The sequence below is a fragment of the Haliotis rubra genome, unplaced genomic scaffold, assembly GCF_003918875.1.
Source record: "Haliotis rubra isolate DU_JTF1 unplaced genomic scaffold, ASM391887v1 Scf14, whole genome shotgun sequence".
Taxonomy (NCBI): Eukaryota; Metazoa; Mollusca; class Gastropoda; order Lepetellida; family Haliotidae; genus Haliotis; species Haliotis rubra.
Window position 1 is genome coordinate 3284085 of NW_025765336.1, and position 15220 is coordinate 3299304.

The 15220-nt window shown below is 40.3% G+C and overlaps 1 protein-coding gene across 1 annotated transcript in view; it reads left to right on the forward strand.

Annotated features, from left to right (window-relative positions):
- LOC124268798 (xanthine dehydrogenase-like) overlaps window positions 1–14619 on the forward strand; it is a 32339-nt gene extending 17720 nt beyond the window's left edge. Inside the window, 20 exon segments of the mRNA XM_046703820.1 lie at window positions 1215–1319; window positions 2387–2479; window positions 3416–3473; window positions 3683–3832; window positions 4508–4587; window positions 5098–5213; window positions 5986–6090; window positions 6575–6617; window positions 7397–7511; window positions 8021–8101; window positions 8951–9060; window positions 9375–9488; window positions 10542–10703; window positions 10988–11116; window positions 11825–11955; window positions 12976–13104; window positions 13487–13610; window positions 13831–13927; window positions 14200–14307; window positions 14546–14619. Of these exon segments, the coding sequence (XP_046559776.1) occupies window positions 1215–1319; window positions 2387–2479; window positions 3416–3473; window positions 3683–3832; window positions 4508–4587; window positions 5098–5213; window positions 5986–6090; window positions 6575–6617; window positions 7397–7511; window positions 8021–8101; window positions 8951–9060; window positions 9375–9488; window positions 10542–10703; window positions 10988–11116; window positions 11825–11955; window positions 12976–13104; window positions 13487–13610; window positions 13831–13927; window positions 14200–14307; window positions 14546–14619 (2124 nt within the window).
- Window positions 14620–15220: the final 601 nt, after the last annotated feature.

The following is a 15220-nucleotide window of genomic DNA, read 5'->3' on the forward strand; positions in this document are numbered from 1 at the left end:
TATGCATTTCTCTCAATTACATTAACTATCAGTATTCAGGGAAGCTACCAAGTATTTTATTTTTTTTAAAATGACGTATTTAATAATAATAATACTTTATTGCCCGACAAAGGAATTCCTTTTTACAACAGTGAAGCATACAGCATGGTTAAAACAAATTAAGCAAAGGACAACGATCACCTTAAACACACAAATAAACAGGATGAGAAGGATAACCAGTGTATAATGTAAGAGACTAGTAGTCAAATGCATTTAAAATTGTGGCTGGGTCTAACATTCATTTAAAAGTCTAATGCTAACTGGTATAAAAGATGTTTGGGACCTTTTTGTGCGAACTTTAGGTACGAGGAATACGGGTTGGATAAAATTTTGTTAGCAGACATTAAAACACGATTCTCATACATATAACAAAGGGGGTTAAAATTCATGCCGACAATTTTTGAACAGGTGGTTACAACGTTTTGCAGTTTGTTTTTGTTTTGGAGAGAAAGGGCACCGAACCAACATTGAACAGAGAACAGTAAAATAGATTGGATACAGCAGTTATAGAAAACATTCAAAATGGTATTGTCAATGTTAAAAGATCTGAGCTTTCTCATAAAATACATCCGTTGTTGACATTTCTTGTATATAGCCTTGGCATTTTGAGAGAAAGTGAGTTTACTGTCTATGATAGTTCCGAGATTACTATATTAAATTAAAAATTTCGAATGAATTAATGCAAGGTTGTATTAAATCGACCCTCGTGCCCTCTACCGGCCGAACAGTATGTCAAGCGAACCCCATAGAGTTATGTCCCTTGGAGCGTTCTTTACGAATATCCTACGCGCAACTTAGTGATTGAAACTATATAGTTCGGAAAACACCGATGTACGGAGCAATTGTTTACAGTCCATATATGGCAAGTGTTCTCTGTTTGGAAGCTGTTCACTTCGATGTTTCAATTATCGATTTCAGGCAAGTCTAATTGATAATACGTCTTTCATTGCATCAATATGACGCTACAGTGAGTTCATATGCCCCATTATATATGATAAAGGCCAAAGTATTGTCGAAAATGTGTGACATTATGAACTTTAAATGGCAACATTGCGTTTTTCTGTGTTACAAAAAATTACAATTCAGAATCTGGTTCTGTTTTGTGCAGTCATCCAAAGTCAATGAAACGATTAGTGCAACTTTATGTCAAATAAAAGGAAATGCGACATGTCCAGTATGTTGGTGACATTCCTCCAGTTCCAAATGAAGTGTGTGCAGCATTCGTCATCAGCAGCGTTGGCAACGCCGAGATCGACACCGTCGACACCTCTGTAGCCATGGTGAGTGAGTGAGTGAGTGATCGAGTTTAGCTATACGCCGCACTCAGCAATATTCCGGCAATATCACGGCGGGGACACCAGAAATGGGCTTCACACATTGTACCCATGTTTGGAATAGAACCCGGGCCTTCGGGGTGACGAGCGAACGCTTTAACCACTAAGCTAAACCACTGCCCCACAATGAAACTGAATAATACTCCGCTTTGAATACCATTCTTGCTTCGTGTATGTAAGGGGCGGTGGGGTAGCCTAGTGGGTAAAGCGTTGGCTCGTCACGCCGAAGACCCCGGGTTCGAATCCCCACATGAGTACAATGTGTGAAGCCCATTTCTGGTGTCCCCGCCGTGATGTTGCTGGAATATTGCTAAAAGCGGCGTAAAACCAAACTCAGTCAGCCAGTCAGTCAGTCAGTCATGTATGTAAGCTTAATGTACAGGTGTTCAACATGGTGTCAGTAATAAACGGTAACATTTATGCTAGACCCCACTCTGTTAAATCAGGAATGACTGATCACAGTAATCAGCGGATCCTGTCGTGACAGGTGATACCACTCTCCACTGTTTTCAATGTAGAATAATGTAGAATATTCATAACGCGCCTTCCCAGGCTTCATATCCTGCTCAAAACGCTAACATACAATCTTATTATTATTACCCGAGATAATCTAAGCTGCCTGTGAGCCTCTAGAAGGTTAATAGACACATGACTTATCCCATCGGATACCCATTATCTGCTGGGTGAACAGATGCAATTTTGAACAAACTCACTTCCCTAAGGTGAGACCACGTGTATCGCTTGTGCTTCGTTGAGGGACAGGACTGAAGTCCTAGAAACTCTCAGGAGTCAAGCTGCCAAACACGGTCACCCATCCAAGAAGTCTCCGCGTCCAACGTTGCTTAACTTCAACTGATTATTGACCTCCTGAGCTCAGGACAGGACCACACAGCACCAAAGGTCACAGGTTTATGGGTCAATAACCATAGCGGGACATGGATCCAGAAAATAAGGAAAGGTACTTTCTAATGCCTGTGGTCTGGTATTTCATCATTATATCTTTGTTGCCACAGAGCTACCCAGGAGTGCTGAAGTATGTATCTGTAGCTGATATACCAACCGGAGGACTGAACAACTTCAGGGAAGCAGCGGCTTCAGTGGAGGAGGTACTGACAAGAGCAATATGTACAGTAGATACCGTTAACCAGGGGACTATATAACGTTGTAGATTATCCCTGCGTTAACTCAGTTTCTTTATGTTTCTTGGCAAAACTGTGTCAATTAGATTCCACCCTCTGTCGAGTTGTTACATATACTGAGAGAAACAAATAAAGGAACACAGGAAAATTCAAGTGTTCCTATAATATTTTCCAGTTTACATCACCAGCCTCGAGTAACGTTGTGAGGAAACCTGAGAATACATAAAGGAACACTGCCATGAAGTGGTGTTCCCTTTTTGGTTTCCCTCAGTATATCATTCACACAACCGAACTCCAGATGTACAGCGCGCATCTTTTATTGTTTTTTATATCTTTGGAAGAGTTATTTTACGTTTCAAATTGTATAGTTGACAAGCCGGAATGGATGGACATGTGATTAACGACACCACGCTGATGGCGACTATATTTTTCCGATTAACAGACATAGAAATTCAAAACTGTTCTGTGAAACCAGATGTAGTTGTCGACATAAAGTTTACATTTATAATATTTGCATTTTTAACTACAGGTATGGAATGTGAATTTGGTTTTTCTTATAAGAAACACCATGTCCGATTTCGTCATATAAATTAATATATTTAGTACTACTTATAAAGCGAAAAATATACTTTGTTCCAGTAAGAATATCCGATTTAGGTATATAAAGAATGGAATTCTTTGTAATAAAGAAACGTCATATCCGTTTTCGTCATATATGAAGTTCAATGCACATACGTTGGACCAGTTTAGAGAGTGCCGTGTAATCAATGTTTTCACTTGTCTAGAGAGTGCCAGTCTGCTCAGAGAGTGGCAATAGTTGTCCATTGTGTGTCTGAATGATAAGGAATGTATTGGGGAATTAATTCCAGCTGTTAAACATCATGTTTCTTTCGTGTTTACCAGCTGTTCTGCAGTGGACGGGTGGAGTACAGTGGACAGCCAATCGGCATCATCGTGGCAGGTAGAGTTGGCAGGAATAAGTATAATTATGTACTATATCATAATTTAGCTGTCATCTTGGTTGGTTGGTTGGTTTGTTGTTTAACGCCGCACTCAAAAATATTCCAGCTATATGGCGGCGGTCTGTAAATAATCGAGTCTGGACCAGACAACCCAGTGATCAACGACATGAGCATCGATCAAACGGCACCGTACTTTATGTATTTTCAGTTGACAAACTATTAGCTGACACAGCAGCCAGCATGGTGAAGGTTACCTACAAGAACGTCCAGCCTCCCATCCTTACAATGGAAGATGCTATTCAGAAGAAATCCATATTTCCAAATGTTGCCAAGGAGATAAAAGTTGGTGATGCTGCAGGTAACTAATTATTTTTGTAGTTGTGAGAATATACATAGCTGAATAGTTATGAATATTGTTATATTTAAAGTGCCCACTTGTATTGGTCCACTGGTTTAAGGATGCGAGTCACTTAAATATTTCGGCTAACTATGACTTTTGCTTATATCTTCTGTACACAGCGCCACTGAGCAACCTGGATGGATGGACTGGCTGACTGAGTTTTGTTTTACGCCGCTTTTAGCAATATTCCAGCAATATCACGGCGGGGGACACCAGAAATTGGCTTCACTCATTGTACCCATGTGGGGATTCGAACCCGGGTCTTCGGCGTGACAACCAACGCTTTAACCACTAGACTACCCCACCGCCCCTGGATGGATGGAAGCTATAGAAATATGTTTTACAGATTAAGATGAAAATGCAGCAGAGAGGGTTCGGATGATCCTGGCTGGTAAGGCTCACCATCAACTCAGGGCCCTTGCCCCTCTACACGCAGCCCAGACAGCGAATGGGACTTCTGCCAGGAAACGCTGCCCAGTCGAACTCAACAAAAACTTTCCGGAGAATATGAAGGCTCCCCAACACTGCAGCCCTCTCCATTACCCAGAGTGTGAGAAGGGCTGTGCTCCCGGTGGAGATATTACTGATATTACTGATATTACTAATGATACAAACAAGATATTGTCTTTGCAGCTGCAATTGCCGGATCGGACAAAACGATTACTGGCACCGTCAAAATAAAACATCAGGCCCACTTTCAACTGGAAGCGCAGGTCAGTCATATATGTAGAATTCACATTAGCACGAATATCACTTCGAAATGATTGCATATGTGTTGTTGTTTGTTTGTTGTTCAAGCGCGCACTCAGCAATATTCCAGCTATTCCTGCTGTAATCATAGGACTGGAGTGGAGTAACTGTCTTTCTCCATCATGTACATTGTTTGTATTTGTTTGTTGTTAAACGCCACACTCAGCAATATTCGAGCTATATGGCGGCGGTATGTATATAATCGAGTCTGGACCAGACAATCCAGTGATCAACATCACGAGAAACGAACCACGATGGATAGGATGACATGCGTGAACCAAGTACATGTTTTCATATTACTCTTTTTTACTTCAAACATACCCTTGCATTGCTGGTATAGAATATACATAGTACACTGTGTTACATATACCATACCCTTGCATGGTACAAGATGTATGATTATTTATCTTACCTCACACATAAATGTCGCTTTCTGATTGGCCGAGCGCTCTTCTATTATTATGTCTTCCTAGATCTGTGTGTGCTACCCAGACGAGGATGGAGAGGGTGTCCACCTTCAGTGCTCCACACAGTGGTCTGACAGTGTACAAGAGGCCGTAGCCAGACTCCTCAATATCAAGGAAAGCAGGTAACTAGTTATGCTTCTTGTTGGCGTTCTTTGCGGTGATAAATAAACCAGTTATACAAAGATGGTCTGTACGTGCTGGAATCTTGACCAAACAACCAATGACTATACTCAACACCGGACCCAATGTCCAATAGCCACAGTCAACCAGGGCGCCGTTCCACGAAGCTTAGAGAGGGGACGATCCCCTCAGCCCAAAGATCCATTTCTGGAACGGGGTTCCTGTTCGTTCTGTGTCATTACACTCTGTCTTTCTGACCATAAGAGTTGGTTCCAGCCATAAGCTTGGTTGGTTGGTTGGTTGTTGTTTAACGCTGCACTCGGCAATATTCCAGCTATATGGTGGCGGTCTGTAAATACTTCAGTCTTGACCAGACAATCCAGTGATCAACAGCATGAGCATATATCTACGCAATTGGACAAATTCTAACCCGGATCTTCACGGGTCCTCAACTTAGAGATTTACGATCACCTCAGCGTTACGATCTCTCTGTGAAGCGGGGTTCCAGTTGATTCCAGAAGAATTGGAACTAGCCATAGGCATACATGAAGGCAGAAAGTTGGGATCGATTACTGCTCCTTGGCACTTGGCAGTTTCATTCCTAACTCTTAGACATGCTTAATTTAAACGTCTTTTGCAAAAGGGTGTTACCCCGTGTCCAAACAACTTGAGAAAGTGTTGACGTCCATAAAACCCGAATGTTTGCTTATTTGTTCAACTGTAAATGAGCTTTAAGCATTCTGATGCTCCGATTTGTCTCATTGTATTTCAAAGTGTAAGTGTCAAGGTCAAACGTATTGGAGGAGCCTTTGGAGGGAGGATAACTCGTGCCAACATACCAGCTTGTGCCGCAGCTCTCGACACACATGTGATGAGGAGGTGGGTTGAATGCACGACTAAGTGAATTACCAGTGAAGGTTGCTTTTATAGTATCTAAGTTAATATGTATATTAGTATATTTGCGTACGTGTGTGCGAGTGTGCAACTGAGATGTAATAATAATAAGAACATAATAATAATAATATATTTCTGGATATATATCCATAGAGGTTGCTCAGTGGCGCTGTGTACAGAACATATAAGAAAAGTCGTTCAGTGAGATTAGAATAGCTAGTCAAAGGCTTGTTTTAAGGGGTGTGTCTTGAAAGAGTCTTAAAATGAGGTTTGTCAGAAGGTTCTTATAGGAAGAGGTTCCTTCCACTGTAGGGGAGCTGAGCAGAGAAGGCTCTATCACCCATTGATGTAAAACGCAAATTGAATAAATGAATGATTTTGTAGGTTAATAGTTAATGACTGAGACAAAAGATTCAGTCGTGTCCCTCACAATAACTTTGTTGAACACAGTTGTGACTGCTTTTTTCAGACCTGTTCGCCTGGCGATGAACTTCCACACCACCATGAAGACAGTAGGAAACGTTATCCCTACCTGGCGGATTACACAGTAAGGGACAAATTAACGTTACAGTCTGTTACATTTATGCATTTCTCTGAACCCGTGAAGATGCGTTAAAGAATTCAGCAGCCCATGCTTGTCGAAAGAGGCGATTAACGGGACCGGGCGGTCAGACTCTCTGACTTGGTTGACACATGTCACCGTATCTCAGTTGCGTAGATGCTGGATTGAGTGGTCCAGACTCGATTATTTACATACCGCCGCCACGGGTGGACTGGTCTCTGATACCTCGTATGGCAAGACATGTTAACGTGTATAGAGCCACAGATATCGAGACATATTGTAAACAACTGCTTCCATGCAACCATACTTATTAGGGCTGGCTAAAATGATCGATTATCGGAAATATCGTCGAAAGTTACGATTATTAATGATTTTCGTTATGAACATTGTACTATCGATAATATAGTACATTAACTTTTGTGATAGAAACGGTTGTAATTTTCTCACACAATAAACAAATTTATGATTTCAATCATGGTCTGCTTCTAAATTATGTTCACGGCGCTGCTTTGTTAATAACCAACGCAAAAACATGTCGCCACTCACCGGTGATGTGAAAAGCATTCATTTCTTTCAGACGTATTTACCCGAAGTTACGTCTCCGATATTTATCGATTATCGGTCAATATTTAGTGAACGATTATCGATCTTTATGATCTGTATCGACAGCCAGCCCTACTAAGAGCAATGTCTTATCTCAATGTTTACAGCAATATTTCTCTGTAACAGATCGGGGTCAACAATGATGGGAAACTAAATGGGATCCAGCTGACGGCCAATGTTGACTGTGGAATATCACCCAATGACTGTTACCTTTCAGGAAATCCCCCATTTGTTGACAATGGTGATACATAAGCGCCTTAATCCTTTTAAGAAATAATGTCACTCAATTGTGTAATGTCAGTGGTAGAAGAAAACATACACGTTAATGTTTTACGATAATTCTATATTTTGGAACTTAATGGTCTCTGTTGGTCACTCGATGTATTTTCGTACTTTAATAGTACGAGGAAAGTTTAATGATGAACACTTTTTGGCATATCTCAGTAGTAATTGTTACTGTGCGCAACATCTGGTCTCCGCCGCATTAACGGTAAATCATTTCTGACGGTCTTGAAATGCATTTAGAAATTGGACGAACATTGATGCATGACACTTTTTGTGGATAACAACTTCTTTTTTATTCTTTAAACGACATTTCAGAGCTCGATTTTGCTCCTTCATCATTAGCTCTGAAACGTCGATTACAAAAGAATAAAAGGGACCTTGTTATTTATAAAATATATCCAACTCATTTCAGGTGAATGCAACTATGTACTTCGCATTGTTCACACATGTATCCAATCTTTTCAGCCTACTACTGTCCAGCATGGGACTACAAGCCAGTTGCCCTGAAGACAAATCTCCCTGCCAACACATACTGCAGAGGGCCAGGTAATCCAATTAGGAATACAAGAATCTGATCGATAATCGTAACTAAATATCGATCGATTATTGATAAATATCGGAAAAGTAACTTTGAGCTGAAATACTAAACGCGTCTGAACGAAATGAATATATTTCTCATCACTGGTGAGTTGAGGCATATCTATATATGGATCATTAACAAAATGAACATAATTCGAAAGCAGCCCATGAATAAGGAACTAGTTATAAGCTTGTATATTGTATTAGTAAATTAAAATTTCTAATATCAAGAAAAGTTAATATACAATATTTTCGATAACACATTTTATATCGAAAATTGTTAATCATCTTTCCCATAGACGATATTTCCGATTATCGATCATTTAGCCAGTCTTATTCGAGTTATGGGACATTATTAGGAATGCTTGAGACATACTTAACACCCGTTTAGGCTCTTATTGCTAGTGCAGTGATCTTAATCGGGCCCATCATTCATCATTTGGGTACACTGTTTTAAATGTTAAGACGGGAGTTTTGAAAGACTCACATCGTGCGGCATTGCTTCAGCAATCTTTTTCAAGACTTGACAATGAAAATCTTCATGTATTCTAAATATACTAGCGTCATGGATGTTGTAATTCTGTCGACCATTTTTATAATAACCACTATATGTAAGCTTTGAATACTTGCCAATCGTACAATCTGTCCACATTAATTGCAATCCATGTGCCTCGTTAACAGAAACAACAAACCCTGTCACGTTCATAGGACATTTCTAAAAGCAGAGTCGATTGTACAATTCTGATTATATCACGAGTGTGTGTTTCTTTGACATCGCATTCAGCGGTACAGCTAACATGTCATATTGTCTCCCAGCATCCTGTCCAACCATCTTCATCATGGAGACGATGATGGATCACGCCGCCAAAGAATTGAACAAGGATCCGCTGGAGTTCAGGAAACTCAACCTGTTCAACAAAGGCCAGGTGAGCTAGTGCCAAACATTTCATCCCAACTGGCTCGCTTAATGTCATCGCACCTTGATTGCGTAGATCGATACTCCTGCTGTCGATCACTGAATTGTCTGGCCCTGACTCGATCATTTACAGATCACCGCCATGCTGCTAGGATATTGTTGAGTGAACAAACAGCAAACAAATTATCCCACCAACTGAACCTGCACTTGCATTGCTACAACGGCTCGAACAATAAATCGGCATGGTCTTGGCGAAATGTTTGGGAACAAATATTTTCAATTGAAACTCTTCAAAGTACATGAAGAATTTGTATTTTTCCTCAGACAACTTTCAACGGAATAGTTCTGAAGTACTGCAACATCAAGGATATTGTGGCTCAACTGGAGACGTCAGCCAATGTCACGGCTAGAAAACAGCAAATTGCAGCATTCAACCAGGTACAAACAGTTATCTTATTTGTCTCTAAAGGGTCTTTGATGATTAGAATCTTAAATGTTCCAGAACCGTCTCAAGATGTTATACCTTTCTTGTGTAAATACATTCTGTTAATGTTAAGAAACGCAAAGCTTAACCAGGAAATTAGTAAAAAGAAGTTAATTATGTACACTCCTAAAATCTCCCGTGTTAACTCATCCAGAAACTCTCTCATCACAAATCTTCTCGAACGATCAAGCCGTCCCATTTTTGTAAACAACTAAGGGAGGTAACTCTAAGTCATTGTTTTCTGTTGCAATCTAGCTACTTCAGATCCGGCTCTATTAAGAACATTTCAATCGTTTGCTGCCGCTGACAATCACTATCAAGACAATTATAATAATCACCATGCTACATAACAGTTGCATATATTTTATCTAAAGGATAACGGTACTCTTGACATTGGTTGTATTGTTGTGACATTGGATTAATTGTACAAGGTTAAAATGATAGTCAAAATGGCTATGTGGCGAATTGTTCTGATACATTTAACATCCATTTGAGAAAATAACAACCGAACAGCAACAGAAATATTCACCTGAAAACATAGAATGTTTCTGTAAATGATAGATGCACATTATCTTTAATCAGGTCAAAACCCTTTTTGACTGGTTGTGCAGAAAGTAATGCTGGGTTATATTATGAGCAGTCGTCCCCCACAAACTGTGTAACTTCACTCTTTGGGAAGAATATTAATCCAAATGGTGATATGATATATTTGGCTTTAAAATATATCTCATATTTCATATTGAGTTCATGGGCAGATTAGATCTCTAGAATCCTTTGACTGGCAGCATTAACACAACAAGACTTATCCCAGATCTGTAACCAAACAGTTCTTATTCATTCATTTCAAACATATTTATATAAGCTGTTCACAAATGTGACCTGAAAGCATTAAGTGGTATAAATAACGGTTTCGCTTTAGATGTGAGAAAAAACTGCATCCTTGAGGCTGTAACTGTAAGTGTTCCAGAAAGTGAAATTATTTTCTGTAACTCAAAATGTATTCGCAGGCCAACAGATGGAAGAAGAGGGGCATTGCGGTGATGCCTATCCGATGGAACCTGGACTACGTTCAGTCCATCTTCAACGTCTACATGACCATCTACCACGGGGACGGATCCGTGGCCATCGCCATCGGTGGTGTGGAAGTCGGACAGGGAATAAACATTTAGGTTGTTCAGTTTTGGAAACACAGTATGTCATATGGGCATTTCCATTAGGCAGCCAATGTTTTAATAGTATTAACATCAGCATTTAAGTCATAATAGAGATATAATGATGAACACAAACCCCCACAGTGATACCTTCTGTGTGTTCATGGTCAGAATACATCGGACATCAGTATCACTTGCCACCTGATATCGACTGGTTAGGCTCTTCGACTTGCATGTGGCTTATTCAAATAATACTTTGATTGTATGGATTATTATTTACCATATGGATGCGTTGATTGCAGATGATGAAAGTATGCGCCTATGAGCTGGGTATCCCTATTGACACGATCAAGGTGAAACCAACGACCACCTTGGCCGACTCCAACTCCTTCACTACCGGTGGCTGCCTCACATCGGATGTGAACGCATTGGTAAGCTGTACCAGAGTTGAATACGTCTCTATTTAGAAGCATCGAACCATATCATTGTCTCATCATCTGGAATACACATACCGAGCTTGCAGCGGTCACTAACTATTCTCTTGGCTGTGGTTTCTCTGAAACTGTAGCAAGCGGCTTACTCTTACTCCTTACAAGAACACACCCGTGAAGATCCGGGTTAGAATTGGTCTTCAGCAACCCATGCTTGTCGAAAGAGGCGACTAACGGGATCAGGTGGTCATGCTCGCTGACTTGGTTGACAAATGTTATCGAATCCCAGTTGCTTAGATCGATGTTTATGCTGTTGATAGATTATTTGGTCCAGCTTGGATTATTTATTGACCACCGCTTATAGCTGGGATATTGCTAAGTGTTGCGTAAAATTAAACTCACTCACTTACGTACCTGTGTTGCGATCTGCATCGTTCAAGGTTCCCAATGTGACTATAAAATATACTAGAGCAATGACTTTCTATATTGCAAACAATTACAATTCAAAGTGTGGTTCAGAGGTGTGGCATTAAACAACAAACAAAATGGAGAACGTGACACAAACCTAGACGGATGTGTACACACATTGCCCTGTACTTAAATCTAGACGTCATAAAAGTACATTCACTGTTTGATAACCTTCTGTTACAAATTGAGATCATAGAATTCATTAGATACTGTGTCAAACGTGCAAATGTCTTGTTAAAGGGAGTCGTGCAGTGCTGTCAACAACTGAAGACTCGGATGGCCCCGGTCAAGGCCAAGATGTCGAACCCCACCTGGCAACAGCTGGTAGCTACGTGCTACGCCCAAGGAGTGGATTTGTCAGCAAGATGCGCGTAAGTATGCTTCACATGCAAAGATAAGGCTAGTTAAAAAACAACTTGAACAACTTTAACTGATGACGTCGTTTTACTAGTGACGCTCTGAGTGTGATGTTGTTACTGTCGTCGTGATGACGCAGAGTGAGATAGAAATGCGCAGAATGAGATGTTGGTACTATAGAAACGAACGGAGCAAGATGGTGCCGACTGGAGACACAAACCAAGATGTTTCATAACAAGGTGTCGTTAACCAGGGTGGTGTAACTAGTCTTTATATCGAAGATGAATAATATATTGTAAATACATAAGGATGACGGGGGTTGTAGGGTGACTGTGCCCTTTGTAATGCTTCTTAAAGGCACAATTTCTTTCATTTTCGACAATATTGTGGCCTCTATTATATATATATTGTGATATATGCACTCACCTTAGCTTCCTATTGATGCAAAAAAAAGACTTATTATCCCTTACGACTTGCCTGAAATCGATAATTGAAGTGTCGAGGCGAACAGCTCCAAACAGAGAACACTTGCCATATAAGGAATGTAAACAATTGCTCCGTACATCGAACACTGTCGTACGCGGTGTTTGCCGAACTGGTTTCAATCACAAGCTGTGCGTAGAATATAAAGAGCGCTCCAAAGGACATAACTGTATGGGGTTCGCTAGAAAACAATGTTCGGCCGGTAGAGGGGGCTTCATCAAATTCATTCGAACTTATAAATTTAATATTGTAATCTAAATGCGTAATTATTTTGATAGATTATATGGTAGCGTCCCTAAGGGCTGATGGTTAGTATTATAAAGAGAAACGGACTATTGAGTGCGGTGTGAAACAGTGCTTTTAAGAATCCTTCAGGAGGAAGCAACCTCTATTTCAGCAATAAGTGCTCTATGAGGTGTTCAACTGTCGGAAATGGAATCCAGGTGTTGCAAGGTCATGAAGTTGACACATTCAATGTCATATTCGTCAGCATGATATCCTCTCATTTCAAGAAGTCGGTGGACGCTTTACATTTACATCGTCATTTTCAGAACATATCCAACAGGGGACTTCAGTGACTACAACATTTACGGTGCCACGTGTACTGAAGTTGAGGTGGACATCTTGACCGGGGAGAACCAGATCAACAGAGTTGACCTACTGTATGACTGTGGAGAGAGGTAAGACCAACAGAGTGGACCTACTGTATGACTGTGGAGAGAGGTAAGACCAACAGAGTGGACCTACTGTATGACTATGGAGAGGGGTAAGACCAACAGAGTGGACCTACTGTATGACTGTGGAGAGAGGTAAGACCAACAGAGTGGACCTTCTGTATGACTGTGGAGAGAGGTAAGACCAACAGAGTGGACCTACTGTATGACTGTGGAGAGAGGTGAGACCAACAGAGTGGTCCTACTGTATGACTGTGGAGAGAGGTAAGACCAACAGAGTGGACCTACTGTATGACCGTGGTTGAAGTTTTATTAAGTATTTCATTCACACGAGTTCCCCAGCACGTTTATCTAACATGTTTATATGTTCTGTCCTTGGTTGATTCAGCATGAACCCAGATGTTGACGTGGGACAACTTGAAGGTGGTTTTGTGATGGGATTGGGCTACTGGTTTACAGAAGAGATGATCTTCGACCCTTCAACTGGCACCTCCCTGACAGACGGAACGTGGGTAAGTTTAATACCACATGAGTATCGGGTACATTATTATGGATTAAGGAACAAGCCAGTAGGTAGGACATCGGTTGTCACGAAATCTACTGCAAGGCAGGGGACAGTATACATCTATGTGTGATAGTGGCTGAAACAAACAAGAAATAAGGTGAAATGGAGCTCTGCGATGTAGATCCATTTTGTCAAAACCCGTGCAACAAACTGTTCTGTCTGTACAGGAATACAAACCTCCTATGCCCAAAGACATTCCGATCGACTTCCGTATCCAGTTCCTCAAGAATGCACCCTACCCACGCGGGGTCCTGAGATCCAAAGGTAATGAAATCTCTCAGCATATGAAAATACACCCTGTGTTAACACTGCATAGTAATATAAACAATTTTACTTTTTCAGTTTCACAAAACAAAACGGTGTTCTTGAACACTGCTTGGGGTGACACGCCAGCATTTTTCTCTGAGTATCTCAAAGAAATCAATATTTGGGAGATGTTATAGATAGAATTTCTCTGTTATCTCATAGATGACAATTCTCAGATTAAGTCGTGGATAGATTTCATCTGAGTGTATGATGTAATGTTTTTGTTTCAGCTTCTGGCGAGCCACCCGTATGTATGTCAGCATCAGCGTTGTTTGCTGTGAAACACGCCATTGAGGCTGCCAGGAAAGAAATCACACAGGACTCATACTTCCGACTAGGTATATACAAAGAAAAACTTATTCAATTTTAGGCAATTTCAATTTTATAGATAATTAGATGGTGTGTGCGTGCGAGCGTACGTGTGAGCGTGTGTATGTGTGTAGAAATAGGCAATCGTCCCTTACAGAAACAATAACTCTTCAAGAAGCTTTCCTACAAAGTTATTGAGAATGGTAGAGGAACCCATGACCTAAATGATGAAGTGAATATACGTTGATACATTTACATGTATTGTAGACGGTCCAGCCACAGTGGAGAACATACAGATAGCCTGTCAACTCGACAACTCCCAGTTGGTGTATGGGACCTAGGTCAACCGAACCCACGTCTTCATGGTTGTGGAGCGCAGATCAGCATTAGAGATTAAAAAAAATATGAATCCTTGAAATGTCACTTGGAGCAAACAATTATTATTTGCTACAATGTTTATGTGAATGGCATTATATGTATGTGTTAACGTTTGACAATGAACGATGCATTCAATGATACTGATCAAGCCAAATGAAACAGCTTTTTCATTAACACATAGTAACCAAAAACTAACTAACACGTGATTGCAAAACTAGACATAATAAGACAAAATAAAACCATTTTTCTGTCCGGAGATGTTCAGAATCCCATATTGTACATCCATGTCAGCATTACATTCAATGAAAGCAATATTGGACAACAGTGCAATTAACATTAAATATTATTATATGAATAATTGAACACTTTCCCCTACACACTTTGTTGCCAACAAACACAGTGTTTTGCCTATATACACCAGTAGCAATGATATGTATTTTACTATCATTTTCTGGCTGTTGTCAAAGATAGCTTTGAATGAACTAATTTTAAAAAAATCTTGATACATATTGTGTTTGACTGATACTGATTGGCAAATAAAATATGTATTTCGTGGCTTAATTA